The following is a 19,257-nucleotide window of genomic DNA, read 5'->3' on the forward strand; positions in this document are numbered from 1 at the left end:
TGCCCGCGGACACAACCACATGCACGCTCATGCACACACGCACGCTCACTCGGAGGGACCCACGCTTACACACACACACACACACGCACACGCACGCCCATTCGCGCCGTCACGGACACTCACACCCACACCGCCTGTCTTCTCCCGGAGAGCGGCCGGGACCCGGGCAGACCTCCCGCTGGCGCGGATACCCTGGCGCTCCGAGGGTCTCCGGCCCCGCGGCCCGGGGCGCGCTGCTGCCGGTGACAGCGCGGCTCCTCTGGGCCCGGGGCGCTCCGCTGAGCCCCCGCCGGGCCGCGCCGCGCTCGCTCCGGCTCTTTGTTATGCTAATTCCCCTTCCCAGCTGGTGCCAGCTGCCTGCACAATGAGCGCCGGGAGCCCTCGCCAGCCCTTGCCAGCCAGGGAGTGGGGGCGGGGTGGGGGTGGGGGCTCCGCGCCCTGCACGCGGGATCCTAGCCTGGCCCAGCCTGGCGAGGTGGTGAGCGGCCCAATAAGCATCCTTGCCTGCGTCCTCCCCTCCCCCACGCTCGCAGGGCCGCGCCCCTCGGGGCCTGTAGGGCATCCACTGATTCATTCCAGTCGCCCCGGCTGCCCGCCCTCCAGGTGCCAGGGCTTGATGAAAAGTAAAAGGCTCCTCGGCGGCTCGAGAGCAGTGCGGATGAAAGAGAAGCAGCCGCCTCCCAGACCACACAGCTAATCCTCCCATAAACCTCGAGCAAATAAGGGGAGAGGAAGAACAGGCCGGCTACAGATGTGGAGTGCAGCCTCCGGGGATCCCCAAATTAAAACTCGTGCAGGGGAAGCACTTGGACCACCACCAAATGACACTAATTGGGTTATGGGACCATAATCTTGGCTCGTATGAAAAAACCCAACAGTTATAGTCACAGCTGCAAGGACTGTCTTCATAAAAAGAAGGGGGAAAGTCCGCTATTTTATTACTCATAAACGGGAGAGAAAAGAGGGTTCGCGGATCTCCTGCCTGCGTAGGGCAGGCAGGCTGGTTGCTTGAAGGGGAGGATAACTTTGTGTCAGGAGGAACAGTGCTGTCTGTGGCTGGCTGGCTCGGGATGTGTGGAGCTAATGGGCTAATGGGATGGGGGGGGGGGGGGGAGATACTCTCCGGGGAGGGGGGGAGAGCGAGGGGGCTGTACTGAGACACCGCGGGGGGAGCATGGCGTATCTGGAGGAATGTATTTCAGACAATAGGTTAGCAGCCATATGCAGAAAATCATTCTGGACAGGAAAACTCAGAGATTCATTCCTTTTAAGTAACATCCAGAAGCAGTTTCCCGGTTTGACTGGTGGCGGGGGTGTAGGGGTGGTGGGGAGGCATCCTGGGGAAGGAAAGGATGGGGTGACGTGCAGAAAATGAGGGTGAAAAATCTTCAGGAAGATCCACTGGTTGTTAGAATCACAAATGTTAGTTCCCAAGGAGAGAGATCTTAGATGCCCTTTGAGTCCAGCCTCACCATTTGACAGATGGGATATCAAGACCCAGAGATGTCAAGGGGTTTGTCATGGTTAGACAGCTAGTGGGTGGCAGGAATGGGCAAGAACCTGTCTCCTAACTCCTACTCTCATGCGCGCGACATTAACTTGGTAATAATTTTGTTGTTAAGAAACAGCAGTCATTTGATCAGAAATCAGTACAATAGACCTCAAGGAAATAAAAAGTTAGAAAATCTTAGAGATTGCGTTATTATAAACCTTGTTTGATCTGTAATGAGAATAAGAGTTGGAAATCAGTCGGTTCTTACAAATTCCATCCCAGGGTTCTTTCTAGCATGTATTTATTTATTCATCCATTACAACACCCAGATGGACTGATGGCCCCAGGATTTCTTTATGGGTCCTTTCAGTGCAGGGACTGATACTGTTTTCAGACAGAGAGATGCCCCCCAGCCCCCAGCCCCCACTGGCCTTCTACATTAAGTCATCTTGGCTAAAACCAGCTTGGCTTAAGGCTGGACTGGTTGAGAACTTTTTAAAATAGAATTTCTTTAAGTTTACTTATTTATTTTGAGAGAGAGAGAGAGAGAGAGAATCCCAAGTAGGCTCTGCACTGTCATGGGCTTCCCACGAACCACGAGATCATGACCTGAGTCAAAATCAAGAGCCTGATGCCTAACCAACTGAGCCACCCAGGCACCCCTGGACTGGTTGAGAATTCTAATCAATCATCCTTGCTGGTAGGTATTTATTCTACTCACAGGAAAATAAAAGTATCCATTCTAGCTGCTGAGTTTCCAAATACAGAGAGGACGAAGGTCTGGAGATGGCCAGCCTAGATCTCCCTGGGCACAATGAGGTGTCCTGGCTTCCCACTGCCTCTCTCAGCTGAAATGGCAACTACTGGTGCCAATCAGGAGATCTAAGAGCCTGGTAGTGTAGGAGGAGAACCTGTTGTGGAGAAGTCTCGGAATGGTCATGGCACAGCACTGCCATTTTCTTTCATTATATCCAGGTGCCTGTTTCTCATTCTCAAACTGTATGGTTCAGTTTGGTGGTCTTTGAAGACTTACCAGTCAGCAAGCATCACTACAAGTGTACTTTGCCCCATGGAAAAACAAACGCTTACGAAAAGTTGAGAGAGTGGAAATTTCATTTGCTAAAGGGAATCTTTGTTGAAGTCATCAGTTGGGCTCTGAGCTGAAAGGCAACATAGGTAAAGATGAAATTTTGAAGTGGGAATAACTACTCCCTAGCTGATCTGCTTTTTAAACTTCTATCTTATAGGTGGAAACTGTATCCTACTTATTTTATGATAGGCCATGTCCCCCCAAATTAGGATTATCCAGAAAATACTGCTTTGGCCTCCATTACCAGATGTAAGAACACTAGGAATCATTTTGGGTCTAAATTATCCACATTATATAAATACTCAAAACTGTATTTTTTCTGAGTAAAAACTAACTTTAAGAGAATCATTTAATACAGCGATTGAATTAACTTGAACTTGGACAAATCCTAGGGATGAGTCAGAGGTTAGCAGTTTTTCATCTTTTCACTTATAAGGGATACCTCTTATTCCCTTAATATAGTCCATGGTCTCAGAGATTCTATCTATGAAACCAATTGTAATTACTAAGGATAACGCTTTCATTTTCCCAGAGTTTCTTCTCAGTTTGTGCTGTGTTAACCCAGAGTTGGTTTAATTCCAAGTAACAGTAAAGAAATCTGCCATGGGTTAGTCTATGCAACTGCTTTCAAGAAATTTTGATTTCCAGTAAACCTTTTGAAATGCTAAAAATATCTCAAGGACACCAATGACTATTTTATAGGTGTTTAAGGGTCTTGATTCCCCAGGTTTGACAACACCTCTATTTGTTTCAAGCTTGTTATACGGAACCCAAAAGGCTGAGCGCTTTCCACAAAAAGGAGAATCTGGTTTTATCAAGGTCCAGCCTTCAGGGCATCCAGGGACATTAGTGAAGAAGTCATGGGGGCTCACCGTCACCGCATACCCATCATGTGCATCTAGGCAAGGGTGCGTCACTTCCCTAATATTAAATAAAGCCTTTAATCCTGGCAACCTTGTCAGGTGGGTACATTATGCCACCCCATTATACAGACAAGGAAATCAAGGCACCAGGAAGTGAAGTGGCTGCAGGCCAAGGTCAAGCTTGCATAGCTACAGATGCATCCAAGCAGCGGGATTCCAAATCCCACTCTTAACCCTCTGCTATAGTCCAGTCTCACGAGAAAACCACAACTGCTGAGCCTGAACTGAATAGGAGAGAGGTACGTTAGGCTAAGAACTATACCTAGTCACAAAGATCATTTGGTGGATTAATTGAAAAGCACAGCATCTATGGACTTGGGAAACAATGAGAAACACACCCAGCTCCCAGAAAGGGCAAACAAACCATTTCTCTCTTCTTGCAGAAACGTAAAGGAAATCCTTTAGTCCCTGAAATAGTTTTCCTATCTCCCTAAAGAGGTTGACTCACCACCCACCCCCCCCCCCCCCAGGGAAATTCTTCTTTCTGTTTGGATCTTTACACTTTTCCTTAAAGAAAGTGAGCTCACTCTGCAATGCACATGGGGCACTGTGTTTCTCAGACTTCTCACACTCTACTCCATCAGAGAGCAACTCCTAACCTTGTGCTGAATTCCCTTGCCTTATAATCTGTCATTCTCCGTCTTTTCCCAATCACGCACAGAGGTGTTTGTGAGTTTTGAGGAAGCTATAGATGCCTGAGTTCTGGGCCAGGTGCACTGAGAGAGCTCTGCTCACTTCTTGATCACCAGGATACAGGGTTATGTCACATCTGATCGTAGCTCATTGCAGTCACCTCAGAAAACATCTGCAGAAAAAACACTGTGTCTAGAAGTACCCCAGGCTAGTATCAGGGGGCAGGGAGCATCACATGCCTGATGTTTGAATCCAGCCGCTGCCATGGAATGACCTGGATGAAGGGAGTGCTTGCTGAAAGCCAAGCCAGTCTGGGCAGTACAGGCCTTCGCGTGGATTGGGCCTCTCCCAAATTTTGCTTTGTCCATTGTCTTGGCATCTTGGCAAGAGGCAAGATCACAACTTCCGTCTCTGCAAGTTCTTTTCTATGTGTGTTCTATCTCCCAAGATCTGGCATTTTGTAACGTTTTATAATTTTAAATCAAGGGAACAGTTATAAAAATGGGGTTGAGAAAAACGTGGGTACTTTCATGAGAAATGACTAATTCATCTCCATACGTTCTATCAGTTTCACTGCGGTCAAAAGCAGGTGTTTCCAGGCTATGAATAAGTAGTTTGCATTTTCAGAATTAACAAATTGGACCAACACCAAGGAAAAAAACCAACAATCATAGACAGCCCACCAGAGAATTGTTTACCAAAGAAGATGAAGCTCGTGGCAATGGTTTGCAAACACCACCAGACGAGCTTGTGTAAATGCCCTTCGTGTAGTCATGGTTCCTCAGCTTGTCACACATACCGAAGGAAAACGCAGAAACAGGAAATTACAGACTATTTTAAACAGCATGTTTTATTAAACTCACTTGCTGATGCACTTTATGGCAGGATGCGAGATTCAAGTGTTCATAACTTACATCTTTGCAAGTGCTTTTCCTAAGCGAATTCCCCCAGCTGAAATGTGGCATGTACACAGGGCTGGAAACAATCTCTCAACTGGTAACTGTTTCACCCTTGGTCATGTAGCTCTCACACCCAATGGAGAAGTTTTAGCCGTGTGGAGATAATCTACCTTGCTTACACACTCTAGGAGAGCAATGGAGGCAGTGAGTAGTAACTTGCAAGATCCTGAATGCATTTTATTTTAAACCACAATCAAAACACAGCAATCTTAATGTGAATTCCTAGAAACCGTACATTGTCTCTTTTGTTACCGAACTATTGATTTCCTTCCCCTCTTCCTGGGACAGTTCTGCATCTCATTTAAACCATCACTGTTCATGGCCTGCTGACTCCTTGTTTTTGAAAAGGCCTAGCAAAATTGGCATGGATAACCTTCAGTAGAAATGAAGTGGCTTCAAACTTCAGGGGCTGTCACAGAAAATGGATTTGAACAACTAATTATTTTCAAAAACGTTTTCTGCTCACAATTTGTTTGAGGAATATAAAAGCCTGAGCTGCGTTGCATACGAATCCTTATATCCTTGTCTGATGTTTATTGTGAGGTTGACATCTCTTAACGCCCATGTCTGCTGCCAAGTTGTTCCCAGCTCTTCTCTAGATACACAGAAAGGAAGCCATTCAGTGGAGCTGTAATACAAGTTCATGATTGGAGGGGTGGGTAGCCCTGCTTTGATGGAGTTAACTATGATCTCCAAAACTAAATGTTCATTCGCTGGCTTCACCATTTACGAAACAAAATGTTCTAAATCACCACTGTCTTAAAAGATCGTGCCAAAGATGCTTCACCCTAATTACTAATTGGTCAGCAGTCACTTCCTCAAGTTTTTGAGTGTTTCTACCTTCCTCCCACATCCTGGCTGCCGTAATCCTGTCCTTGGGACCCCTTCAAGGTGAAGCACAGAGTAATAGGATTTTTGAGAGTGGAAGCTAGGAGGACTACGGTATCTTTGCTCTTTTAAAGGGCCCCCGCTCCACTTTTAGAGAGTAACGACCAGAGGAAAAGGTGAATGGTTTGGTTAACGAGATGCACCTAGATGCCTCAGGGAGTAGCAATTAATGGCATTCTTGGGGGAGTTGGGTCATTTTCTTAAGTGAGTATTTCCCTTCATTTAACTTGTAAAAGTCCAGAATCTTGCCCTATCAGGTTTTCCTTAAAGCAAAGCACAGCAATGAGAAAAGGTGCTCCTTCCAGGTGGACAGACACAGTGTGTGGGGTGCAGAGTGTCTTAGCTTTACCAGTCTCTGAGGATGCAGCTATAGAGCCCAGTCCCTAGATTTACCTGTCTTGGCCACTCTGGAAAAATCTGAGTATCTTCTGAGTAGACACGGCAATCCAGGCACACAGGAGGCCCTGACGCTCTCACACCAACAAAAGGAACATTTTTATTCCGATGGGTTGTTTAGTAGGAGTTTTTTTGGGAGGCAGGGGAAAGAGAAAGCAGGTCTTTTGGTATGCTGGAAATATCCTAGAAACAAAAACTTGATGACTAAAAATTACAAATTTTAATGCTGCTGAATTGAAAGGCACCGATCTTCCAGCAGAGAAGCTCTGGTGGGTTCTACAGAGTGGAAGCCTGAACCCCAGCTCAGGTGAGTGCTGTGGGAAATCACCAACTCAGTCATTTTATAGCTTTGGCCATCAAGAGAAACGTTAATAATGCCGGGGGATTTTAAAAAGCAAAAGGATGTTCTTTCTTTCATATTTAAATCCCTATGATGTAGGACAGAGTAAGAATGCTATGTTCGACAAATTAATTAGCTTTCAACTAGCCTTCTCCTACCAAATGAAATATTAGCCTCGAAGAATAACATTAATACAGAGTCATATGGAGTAACACTAGCAATGATCTATGGCGGTTTCAACCACTGACACGAGTCATCTTTTTGACAATTCGGCATTTCATAATGGAAATCAGCTAGGACTTACTCAGGGTTTACATTATGCTATGTTTTTGTCAGAAACTTTGCAAAAATGGAAAATGTTTAGATTCTTTAAGATGAAGCCTTGACAACCAACCACATCATTTATTAACACTGTCCCCTTGGGGCGCCAGGGTGGCTCAGTCGGTTAAGCATCCGACTTTGGCTCAGGTCATGATCTCGCGGTCCATGAGTTCGAGCCCCGCGTCAGGCTCTGTGCTGACCGCTCAGAGCCTGGAGCCTGTTTCAGATTCTGTGTCTCCCTCTCTCTCTGACCCTCCCCTGTTCATGCTCTCTCTCTGTCTCAAAAATAAATAAACGTTAAAAAAAATTTAAAAAAAAAACTGTCCTCTTAATCCACAGGAATCTAAACTTACAAACTAGCATCATTCTAAAATACCTGTCCAATTGACCTCTTAAAGTAGTCTTTCATTTTGAAGACACCTGCATGGCCACTGTCCACTAGACATTTAGAGTTTTTTAAAAGAGAAAGAGCAATGGAAAAGAGAAACACTGCTGAGGATTATTAAAATAACAAAATCTTAATGAATTTTGATCATTTTAATAAATATATATCAAGAAAACCTCACTTTATTACAACAACACAGTCATATACAAGCATCTATCATCTAAGTTTTCAACATCAAATGTTTATCAAATATTGAAAATAAAGGACAAAACATTACTAGACTATTTAGCCATAACACAAGAACATGTTTTAAAAATTGGTCCTTGTGGACATTGTCCAAATGATCCTACTCATACACTGTATGAATGAGACCTATATTTAATATTAATAGCAATAATAAAAAAGCTTTATCTTGGAGAAACTGGGAGGACGTACTTATTTCCTCCATTTGGCATTTGGTTCCTGTGAAGTATTGTTTAAGGAGGCCCAAGTCAATTAGCAACCTTGGAAACTGCAATACAGTGTGGAAGAAGTTGGCTGGAGAAGGGCAGACGGTCAGAGGGGCACTCTGAACACGCTCTTGCAAACGTACAAATTAAAGAAATCACTGAGAAACATGTTGACCAAATACATGGTAGCTATTGCCAGCTGAGTCCCATTTCTCCAAAATAACTTTCCAAAAACTAAAATCTTTACATTCTTTAAGATAAAACCTTATTGATCACCACATCATTTATTAACATTGTGCTTCTTAATCAACAGCAAAAGTCATATATAAAAAACCACATGCTTTCATAATCTAAACGAGTGAAATGATGCAAAACAGATTAAAGTATAATGCATGCCACTGGTTCATGAACTTCATTGGACAAGAAAACAAAACAAAACTAAACAACCCAAAACCCAAAAAACCCAAACCCCAGCAACAGACCGTTGCCATAGAAAAAGCTCAAGCAGCTTAGTGCTGGCTTCTAACAGCTCTATTGTTGCCCCCATCCCTTTCTAAAAATGCCAAATCCAAAAGCAATTGGGCATCAAAAACAAAGAAAGGATAGAGATGTTGAATCAAAAGTTGAACGCAATAGTTTCGAAGTTAACGGTTTCCAAACGATATTGATCCACCCTGTGTATTTTTTTTTCCTGTTTGTTAAATCCCTGCTGTAACTCTGATTTATCCTTAATTTGCACATTGGCAAAAATTAAGATAAAGTAAGGCACCAAAAATCGCCCTGTATAACACCTCTCTTTAACAGCCGAATCACCCATCACAGGCAAGCCAGGAACTTGCAGGGATCACCCCTCTACACATATTGTTGATTGCCACCCCAAGACTGGTGTTTCATTATGTTCCATCCTCTTTTCATCTGTCACGCAAGACTGTTAAATATAAATACTTAACGGCACCACGAGGCCACTTCATCTAGCTCCCTGTCTTCAGTCTTTTATTCAGAAAAAAAATAGTCACGTAGAAGCAGGCATCTTTTGCTGGTTGTTTTGGTTTGCTTACCAAATAACTACCTAATTAGTTGGTGAACATGTTCGAAGTTTCCTAGCTAGTGACAGATTCCTTGGGGGTAATGGAAAGATCACAAGGGCACACTGCCCCCAGGCTAATCTACTGACCTTTTCCATAAGAAAACTAAGGTCTACTTTTAAGCATTAAGTCAGCTGGTTTTTGGGCAAAATCACCACATTTATAAGTAGCTCGCTGATGCCTACTATACAGATGTTTTATGCAATCTGCTCTCCAGGCATTAAAACGACACGGCATGTTCATGGCATAATTTTATCAGTTGTACAAAACTATAAAATCCATTCAAAATAAAATTTATGAGAGCTAATTGATCATGCTGTGCATGCTTCAGAGTTTCGGTGAAAAGATGGCTCATATTTTACTCCCTTTGCTGCAGCACAGTTTGTTACTTGGTGAAGGCTCCTTTTTCCTTAAGGATTTTTTCCAAGACTCGCTCACATTGCTTTTTTCATTATATGCAGTCTCAAAATAATCATAAAATTGGCCTTTGCACTCAAAAGCCAGGTCATTTCCCACAGGTTCATGGCTTACGGGGCCACCATCCCTGTTGGTGTCATGATTTGCTTTCTCATCACTTAAGGTGGCCTTTTCCTGAACACCTAGCGACCTGACATTGGTAACAAAGATTTCATTGGCAGGTATCTGGCCATCACCCTTGTAAATAGGTGCGCTGCCTACGTCAAAATCCACCTGGTGGGAACAACTCGGTAAAGGTAGAGGGGGAGAGGAAGAGGAGGATGAGGAGGAAGAGGGGACAGTGGTGGAGGCACTTCCAACGCTAGCATGGACAGAAAGGGGTACATTTAGGTAGTGACCACCACATTCTTGGTAAAAGCAGCAGGCATGAAATTTTTCACACTCCTCTTTGGCCATCCGTGGTCGTTTTCGGTAGGGACAGTCTTGAGCCATGAACCACTCTTGAGCAGAGGTGCCATTGAAAGAGCAGGCAGGAAAGCACCAGTTACTCTGCATGATGATTTCTCCATGGATCCTTTTCATCAAATTGTTTATAAGGACAGATCTTCGCAGGTATACCTCAGGATCATCGATAAACTTTAGCTTTTCTAATGACATATAAAGGATGTGGGCTCGTTCCTCAAAAATTGAGATGGTCTAAAAGTCAAAAAAGGAAGAGAAAACTTAGGTCATGGGCTACAGGAAAATGTCATCACAGTACATTTCTTTCTTGGTAGTCTCTGGATCTGGGAATACTGGGCTCCTGTTTCTCCCAAACTCATTTAGGGATGCTGTCCCTGGTGTTACTAATGTCTCTCTCCCCCCCCCCCCCCTTCCTGAATCCCTGGTGTGGTCAAGCACCTGGGGATCCAGTCACAATGGAGACCTCAGCAGGGGGAGGTCAGGTTGTTTGCTCTTATATGGCCCCATGAGGGAGATGCTGAAACACACAAATCTACACTGCTAAAAATCAGGAGAGCAGTTTCTCGGGGCGGGGGTGGGGGTGGGGGCAGAAAAGTAGTAACAAGAGGCACGAAGAGAGGTTCTCAGTTGCTGGCTATGATGTTTCTTGATCTGGGTGCTAGTTACATGGGTATGTTCACTATGTGAAATCCATCAAGCTGTACCCTTAAGACACTTGTGCTTTTATGTGAGTGTATACAAACACATGCATACGCGCACACATATACTCATACATTACATGGGAATAAATGTCTTTTGAAAGATGGCAAAATGCAGGTCATAATAAGTATACTTCAAACCCTGGCCAGGAGCATGAGAACTGCTTTCAGGGCTGTCCCTGTGGGTTTAACACTTGCAATTATCTTTGCTTGAACGAGGGACAACAGCCTTTCCCCTGAAAGGATCTGTCAGTTGAAGGGCCAAAGTAGGCTTCCTTCTGGGGCCAGGCAGAAGAGATGCAAGGAAGAAATGAGAAAGACTCACTTCTGAGCAGTGTGCTACCATCACCATGTGATGATTGGTACAGAGGCAACTAGAAATTCGCTGCAACCATAACACAAAAACAAAAAGAGGAAATAAACAGCTTGTGTCCTGGGGGCCACCTCGTCCAGGCCATTAAAAAAAAAAAAGGAACTGTTAGCATGACCCGAGGAGCTATGAACAAAGCCAGCCCAGGATCAAAGGCAGGAACTATACATTCAGAGAAAAGCTCAGCACCTACCAATGCATGCCCAGGTCATTATGAGCAAGGCCAAAGCCAACACCTTGAAGGATAAGCTTGTGGGGTGGTGGGGAGATGGGGTAAGAGGAGACAGAGAGGAAGTGAATCAAAAAATTAAAAATCCTCTCCATGTTTCAGACAACTATGCTTTGGCTTATACCCTCCCTTTTCTTATTTTTAAGTTCATGCACTTATTTCGAGTGAGCGAGAAGGGGAGGGGCAGAGAGAGAAAACCCTAAGCAGGCTCTGCACTATAAGCTCGAAGCCTGAAGTGGGGCTCGAACTTGAACTTTATGGAACCGTGAGATCATGACCTGAGCCAAAATCAAGAGTCAGACGCTTAACCGGGGCCACCGAAGCCCTGGGGTTATACCCTCCCTCGATTAAATCTGTAGCTAGTTTTTAAAGGAGGATAACCATAAAGAAAAGAAATGGTATTTGAAAAGCTTAGTGGCCAGTTTCCTACTTCTTCTTATGTATGCAAAAGAGTTAGCTGTGGTCTTTTCTTGGGAATGAATTACATATTTTAACAAAGTAAACATATGCAGCCAGTGTACAAGTGCATGTTTCTACTTCCACGCATGCTTTCAACAGATGGGGAGTCCACCTGTAAAGGGTCCTGAGAAGCCCTGGGGAACCGCTCCCAGGTGGGCACCCACAGAAGTGGCACTGGCCATTGGAGCTAGAGCTTGGGGAAGGGGAATGTCAGGATAGAACAAGTGCTTTTCTGTGCACACGTGAAAGCACACACCATTCATAACCATTAATGCAACTTAAGAAAATCAAATCATTTGTAAAAAAGATGTTCCTTGGATTATGTAATTTTGTTATTTCTGGGTAGAGGAGCTCCTGCTGGCTCTTTCCTCAATTCCTTGTGAAAATAACACAGGACCCAAAAAAGGGACAACGATTAATATGGCTCTGCTGAGAAGTGGCTCATTTTCATTGCTTGGGTGGAACAATTTAATTTCTGGAAATGGATCAAGCAACTGTTACTAAGTATCTTAAACTCTTAATAAAAAGAATGACTATTAAAAAAACATACTTTATGGCTACAGCTGCTGAGTGGTGGGTGAAAATCCTCTTCTTCCACATACTTCCTCTTAAAGTATGTGATCTTGGATGTTGTTATAGGATTTGAAATTCCCCTGTAATGTGATCCTGTGGTAATAAATCAGATATGACAAATGACATGCGGTTTGCCAGACTCTCCAAACAAAATACTTTCCTTTAATTTCCTTATAGAAGATAAGTTGGCTACGTATCTGTCTGTACATGTGGTGATAAAAAATAAACATTTGTCTTAATGGTTGCTATCATACAGAATTGTGACCCAGGCTAGGCAAGGATTTCGAGGTAATTATAAAGGAAAATGATCTATTTCAGCATTTACTAAATACTCAGAATCTTAACTGTATGCACAAACAGCAAAATTCATAAAAGGAAAGAACAGTATTTGTTCAAAGTGTTTAATTAAATCCATGATAACATAACACCACTGCTCAAATGTATACATCTTTAACTGTCAGCACTAACAACCAAATAACTTTAAAATGTTATTGGCTGTAGGTAAGGAAGCAAATGACTACCTGCATATTAGAGTTATAATTTTTCTTTCTTTCAATATATGAAATTAAAAACTTTTTAATTTAAAAGTAAAATTTGGGCTATCTAAAGTCCTTTCTCCTCTCAAAAACGTAGTATGTCAGCCATGAATAAAAGTAGGGTTTAAATTTTAAAGAACAGAGCTTTTAATCCAAAACAAACTTCAAAGAGTACTTATTTTACATTATAGGTTTTTTTTTTAAGGGGTACTACACAAAAACCCAAGGAACTTACCTTAAAATATAAGAATAAAGAATCAGGAAGAACATATATCTAGATTTCAAAAATTTTCCCCCTGAATACGAAAGCCAGTTGTGTGCTTAATAAAAAGAGACACACAGCTTCTGGCCCAAAGTGTAGATTCCTTTATGTCTCATGGGATAAAGATTTCATTGTCAAGCTCACCAGGACTTGTGTAGCTCTGAGAGAGCCATGCAGTGCTACAGGGTGAAAAACCAAAACCCAAACTCAAGAGTTCCAAAATCTGGTTTGGTTCTTTTAAAAATATAGGTGCATGACTTATACACGCAGCAGCAGCTTGTGTAGCCTCAGGTCTGAATGCAACTTGAGTATCACGTCTGGTCCCCTCCCAGGAGCCCTGGGCTCACTTATGAGAGGTGTACAGGCAGCCTGGGAAGTCCCTGGAACACGAGCTCTCTCAGCTCAGAAGGGCGCCCCAGACACCACCCCCGCCCACTAGTCTGGCAGCTGAGCTGCAGAGGGCAGCAGGGGAAGGTCAAGGGCAGTACCTGCCAGTGGGGGACCGGCTCCCCGGTCTCCCTGCAGAGGAGCCTGTGCTGGCCCAGGGGGGCTTGGGCCTCCGTAGCTGTCAGCCTCCCATAGTGTCTGGTACCCAGCAATTTCAGCAGCTCCTTCCGAGACAATGGGCTCGCAGAATCTATTCATGGACAGAACCAGAGTCATCTCTGACAGCCTCAGATCTAAAAAAAAAAAAAGAAAGAAAGAAAAAGAAAAAGAAAAAGAAAAAAGGAAAAAAAAGAGAAAAGAAAAAAGAAAGAAAGAAAGAAAACAGCCCTAATCAAGAATAAGCCAGGGAATGGCCTTGGCATTTTCATTCCTTTGCTTTGGGAAACTTTTACTTCTCAGTCCTCCCCTTCACCCTGAAACATTTGATTATTTTTTCAAAGAAAACCTCAGCAAACTCTCTTGCTGCTATTAGCTCAGCCTCTGTGTTCGGCAATCTGCATTTCATGGGCGGATCTTTAAAATCCCATTTCTTATTGTTCTCAGATTCCCCTCAGCCCTCTTTGAGACAGCTGCTTTGCCTCCTAACACATTTTCCCCCTGACCTTCCCGCACAAAATGTACCCCTCAGAGGCAAGTCCCGGACCCTTGCGCTTCCTTTCTATTAATAAGGCAAAATCAATTTTCTAGTCAGTCCCCAGAGAGTCTCTCCTTTGATGAAATCCGCTAATCAATCAAAAGGAAAGGGTGGGGAGGCAGAAATCTCCACCATTAATCCCTACTGATGCGCTCAGGTTTGGTCTGTGTGGCTGGGCCTCTTGTCTCATTTCGGCTGGGCCAGCTCCTCTACAACATTCCGGGGCTCCCTCCACTTTCTTTTCCCAAAACGAAGCAGACAGAGACACACTTGGTAGTTGTTTCCACCAGCCCTGATCGGCCTGAACTGGATCTGCCTCCAGTCAAAACACTGTGAGATGAAGACAGAAAATTGGCTCCAGTTTCAAGCCGGGAGTTGCAGCCCCACAGGAGCCAAGCACAACATCAACGGAGCAGGCAGAATATTAAACAGGAGCCAGGGCTTCAGGGCCAGAGGCAGCCGGCAACTCTTTCCTCGGTGAGGCCCAGACACAAGGCAGAACTTTCCAGGAGGCACCACACCACTGCCCTCCTCTCCAGTTTGCGCCCCTGCCTGGGGCCTGCGGGGAGACTGGGAGCCTCTCTGCTCTGTGATGCAGCGCTGGGCCCCTGCTTAACTCAGGTGGACCAGGCCACTTCCAGGGGGGCTCAGTGTCTCCACTTGGTCCTGAGTAAGGCTCGAGGCAGGGTGAAGAGTGAGTTCAAGGGGGAAAAGGATTTGATACTAAAGCAAAAAGACCTATGGGCCAGAGATCAGTGGTGAAGGCAGAGAGGCCTCAGCACCTTTATTAGCTGCCAATTCCTTTACAAGACCTGAACCTCCACTATCCCACTTTGCCATTTAAAGAACTGTCACAAGGAGTGATGTCAGGTCTGCTTTCTGAAGACTGATTGTCTTTCAAACCTACGCCAAAGGTCTACTTCACGTTTTCCTTCTCCAAATTATACAGCTTGTAATGTTTTGGGGAAAGGGTGAATCTCTTGCTGTCTAGGAGACTATGATTACCTACATGTTATACGGAGGGTCCACTTCCAGGTAACAGAAGGAAAAACACCAGGGGAAGGGGAAATAGCTTCACTGAAGAGACAATGTCCTCTGGCTAACAGAGCGGCTCTTGGCAGCCAGGACTCCATTCTTTGTTTGGGATTCTTTTGGAGATCCTAAATTCTGTCCCAACCTCACTGAACAACGAAGCAAGGCCTTCTGACAGACAGGGGGAACTGCCCACGTCAGTGGCTGGAAGGAGGACCCAAATGATTTGGGCTGCTAAATGACCTACCACTTCTCTTTTACACTGTTCTCCCTGCAAAGAGGCAGCAGCAAGGACTTAGTAAACATTATTAGAAGAAGAAAAACAGAGGTGTTTGATTAATTCTCTAAAAGGCAATAGTGGGACATACCATTTATTTTGCTCGAGTCATCAAAAAATTTAGGGCTACCCTGATTTAACAAACGAAGCTGTTCTATCACCCCTCAAACTCGGCAACCAAATAAGCTATCAAGCCTCACGATGACAGATTCCCTGGGAGACTCTCATAAATGGTCTAATTTCTTAACCTATGATAAAAGACAGTTGTTTCAGTAAATGCTATTCCAGGAGCACGCGAGTTATATAGCTTTTTCTCGGTCAGTAGCCCTTTCTCGTTGACTGCAGTGGTGGTTTCCAGCTTGAAATTCACATTCACTTTTGTGCTGGATTCTGGGAATAAGACCCAAGCTTTTTGTCTGTTGAACTTTTATTACATAAAACCAGAGGAGGGTTGACAAATCCACTCCTCTTAAGAAAGCATTTGTAGGCCCCTAGAAGCAATTACCTTTGTTTAATAGGACATTATATGGGCCCTGTGCTGTTTTATGTTCCTAAGAGTTTGTTTACATATTAATAACTTCTTGTTGTAGCTTTTTTGGTTAAGGATTTCAGTGTTTCTACTTGTTAGTATTGATTCCAGCACATGAAATTCTATCAGTTACACATTTGAACTTGAAACACGGCATAGTTGTCTTATCTTGGCTCTTTCCTTCATGAAATCTAATTTCTCTAAGTTTTTCCTTTTTGAACTGGAAACCTGTACACACAAATACGCTGGAGAAGCTGAGTTCCTTCCATAAGTGATTTATGTAAGTCTGAATAAAATAGGAGTGACTTTGGATTATTTGGGGGCTGGGAGAAGATTCTGCAATGGAGTCTTCCTAGGAAGTCTATTTAGAATTTACACCAGGATGTTAACAAATTAAGAAGGCAAGTTCAATGTTCAGGAAGAATTGGGAGTGTGCGGTGCTAAGCGCTCATGTTTCACACAACCATTTGTATTATACGTGCAGATCCAAACTGTCACTGTTCTCTGTACGATGAGATTTACATTGTAATTCTGCTACTGAGTTCAGAAGTTTAAATCCACAAATTCATGTGCTGTTATTATTAGACATAACCACAAAGATGTACATTTATGGTAAGATTTGTATTTTTTAACATCAGAGGTGAGTGGATTCAAAAGAAGGTCGTTAAAGTGTGTTTTGTCTACACATGGGTTTAAAAAATAAAAAGGTCCTAACCTCTTATTCCCAGGTTCCTGCAGGTCAGTTTGGTCACCCACCTGGACGTAGCAGAATGACACCTCACGCATTCCCAAAAGGCTAACGACTAAAATGTCGTGCTTTTTCAGGAAATATTCATAGTAACGTTACCAGGCATTGCTATACAATTTGGTTTTTCCAGATGACTTACGCATGTTTCTTCCTCAGAGCCATGATAACGCTAATAGGAGAGGTGGGCACATAGAACAGGGTGGCTCCAGGTTCAGCGGCACCTTGAATCTAAGAGGGGCTCCCCTCCCCTCCCCCTCCCCAGCACTGGAAATTAGAGAACATTAAAAGCATCACAGCAGTTAGAGATCTGATTCCCACACTGAAACGCAGAGAAGGGCTGGTACGTTCAATGCTGCCAGTCTTAAAATGTGCTGCGCAGGTGGACCAAGACCCCACCCCACCCCCAACCCGACCTCCTCCTTGGCCTCAACAAGATCCCAACAGCTTGTCCAGCTGCCGCTGCTGCTGGTGGTGGTGGAAGGGGCTGAATGGGTGGAATAAAATCCTTCAACCCTTCCGAATAGACAGATGTCGCTTTTCTGCCACTCGCCCGCAGTACACCTGTCTGCCCTAGAAGTGCATTTCTCAGCTGTAGCTTCCAGAGATCAGGAGCTTTAGGTCAGGTCCTAGGGCGAGAAGGGCCGGTGCTGGGCCTGAGGGGGAAGATGAGGTGTCCAGGTGTCCGAGCCCTGGCGCCAGGTCTCCCCATCCCAGGCCCAGGGTCGCGACGTCTGGAGAACCGACCCCCCTGCAGGCGCCACGTCCGGGAGACTCCGGCACAGACACACCCCAAGGGGTCGGTGCCTGGGCCCCTGAGCCCCTTCTCACGTAGGGAGCAGAGCCCTGCCGGCCGGCGGCCGCAGGAGAAAGTAAACAACACCCCAAGTGTCTGGGAACAAAGGCAAGTTGTCTTTCCACGGTGCGCGAGCCGTGCGCCTCTCCTGAAGAATAAGAGCTATTATTACTCTTTCTTTCTTTTCTTTCTTTCTTTTTTCTTTTTTTTTTTTTTTTAAACAAGTTTCCTTCTAAGGGAAATAAACACCAAAGGTAGGATTCCAAGGAAATGACTCACAGCGGCTGGCAGGGCTCTGGCGAGGCTGGCCCCGTCCCCGCGCTCCAGCCCGCAGCAGATGCCTGCCCGGCCCTCCCTCCCTCCCTCGCCGGCCAAGCCCGCTCGGAGCCCGCGGCTGCGGGAGCGCCCGGCGCGGCCGTGGGACCCGGGCGGCGGGGACAGCGCCCGCACCTCCCGCAGGCTTCCGCTCTGTCCGCGCCACCCTGGGCCGGGGGGGGGGGCGCCTCTCCCCCCGCCTCCACGGCCCCAGCCGGGCACTCCGGAAAGTTGCTGGGGCCCGGGAGGCGGGAGGGGAGGAAGGGAGGAGAGAGAGGCGGAGGCGTGGACCAGGCGGGCAGCAGCCGAGTCCGCCGGGGAGGTGAGCTGAGGACAGAGGAGCCGCCGCCGCCCGCAGCGAGGCTCGGCTGCCTGGGAGGAGAGTGCGGGGGCGGAGGTGGCGGAGGACAGAAGGTGTCAGCTCCTGCAGCTCTTCCCTTTTCTCGAAGACGCGCGCTCCTGACATCCACAACCCCTCCCTCTCCACCTGCCCAGCGTCGCGGCGACCAGACCCGGGGGCATCCCTCCTACTGACCCCCCGTCCCCTAGGGAAAGGGAAGGAGCGGCCGCCGCGGGCCCTGGGGGCTCACCAGGGCTGCCATCCCCACCCGCTCGCCGAGTCGGCTGGGTGCGCGCGGGCGGCAGCGGTTCCCGCCCCGGTGAAGGCCCCGCGGCGCAAGCCAGCCCCGGGGAAAGCCCGCGCCGCCTCGGCGCCCGGCGGCGTCCCGGCCCCCGCGCTGCCCGGGTCCCGCTCCGGCCGGTGCGCGTCCGCTCGGCGCCCCCGGCGCGGCCGTGGTGCCGGGAGGCCGCGCGGGTGCCACTCGGCGCGCGAAGACTCTGCCCGCGGGGACCGGCCCTCGCCCTCCACCCGCCCGGGCCTCGCCGCCCCCGCCGCCCGCGCCCGGCCCGGCTCTTACCGCGGGGTCAGCCGGGAGGCGGCGGCCGGAGCGCTCGCGCTGCCGCTGGTCCGCTCCGGGCTCGGCGCCAGCCCGGCCGCCGGTGCACAGTCGCGCGGGGCCCGGCCCGGCGGCCCGGTCGACGGTGGACGCTGGTGCGCGGCGGGCGAGGGTCCCGGCAGGTCCCGCCGCCGCGACTGGGGCGCCGCGCCGCCGTCGCTGCAGACGGTTATGGTAATGAGCGGCTCTGTCTAGCGAGGAGCGTGTGAAACCCGTCAATCCTGTTTGCCATTTCCCCGTGGATTTCCAGGAGAGGTTCTGCAGGATGCCCCCAGGGTGAGAGAGGGAACATGACAAGCGCGCCCGCTCTCCCGCCCTCCCTCTGCTCCCGCCGCCGCCGCCGCCGCCGCTCCTCAGGCAGCACACGGGGCGCCTTCCCCTCACCCCCACCCCAGCCCGCCCCCTGCCTCCTTCCCTCCTTCCCGCCCTCCCTCCTCCCTCTCCTCCCCTCTCTCCCCTCCCCTCCCCTCCCCTCCCGGTGCCCGGGGACACGCGGGCCCAGCTCCAGCCCGCAGCCCAGACCCCACGCGCTCCCCGGCTCCCGCCCTAGCCCTGGGGG

The 19,257-nt window shown here is 47.2% G+C and overlaps 1 protein-coding gene across 4 annotated transcripts in view; it reads right to left on the reverse strand.

Annotated features, from left to right (window-relative positions):
- The window catches only part of SERTAD4 (SERTA domain containing 4), a 37,080-nt gene extending 18,292 nt beyond the window's left edge, over nucleotides 1–18,788 (reverse strand). For 2 of the 4 annotated variants that reach the window (XR_007148322.1, XR_007148321.1), the window contains exons 1-4: nucleotides 18,660–18,788; nucleotides 13,456–13,647; nucleotides 12,147–12,262; nucleotides 8,668–10,074 (exon numbers count right to left, since the gene is read on the reverse strand). Coding sequence is in view for 2 of the 4 variants with exons in the window: in XM_047841236.1 (XP_047697192.1) it covers nucleotides 9,313–10,074; nucleotides 12,147–12,262; nucleotides 13,456–13,630 (1,053 nt within the window). In the remaining 2 variants the exon portion in view is untranslated. Of the gene's footprint in view, nucleotides 1–7,560; nucleotides 10,075–12,146; nucleotides 12,263–13,455; nucleotides 16,985–18,659 lie in introns of those variants that run through there. The other 2 variants (XM_047841236.1, XM_047841237.1) reach the window with 2 other exon arrangements.
- Between the last annotated feature and the right edge of the window lie 469 nt (nucleotides 18,789–19,257).

The sequence above is a fragment of the Prionailurus viverrinus genome, chromosome F1, assembly GCF_022837055.1.
Source record: "Prionailurus viverrinus isolate Anna chromosome F1, UM_Priviv_1.0, whole genome shotgun sequence".
Lineage (NCBI taxonomy): Eukaryota > Metazoa > Chordata > Mammalia > Carnivora > Felidae > Prionailurus > Prionailurus viverrinus.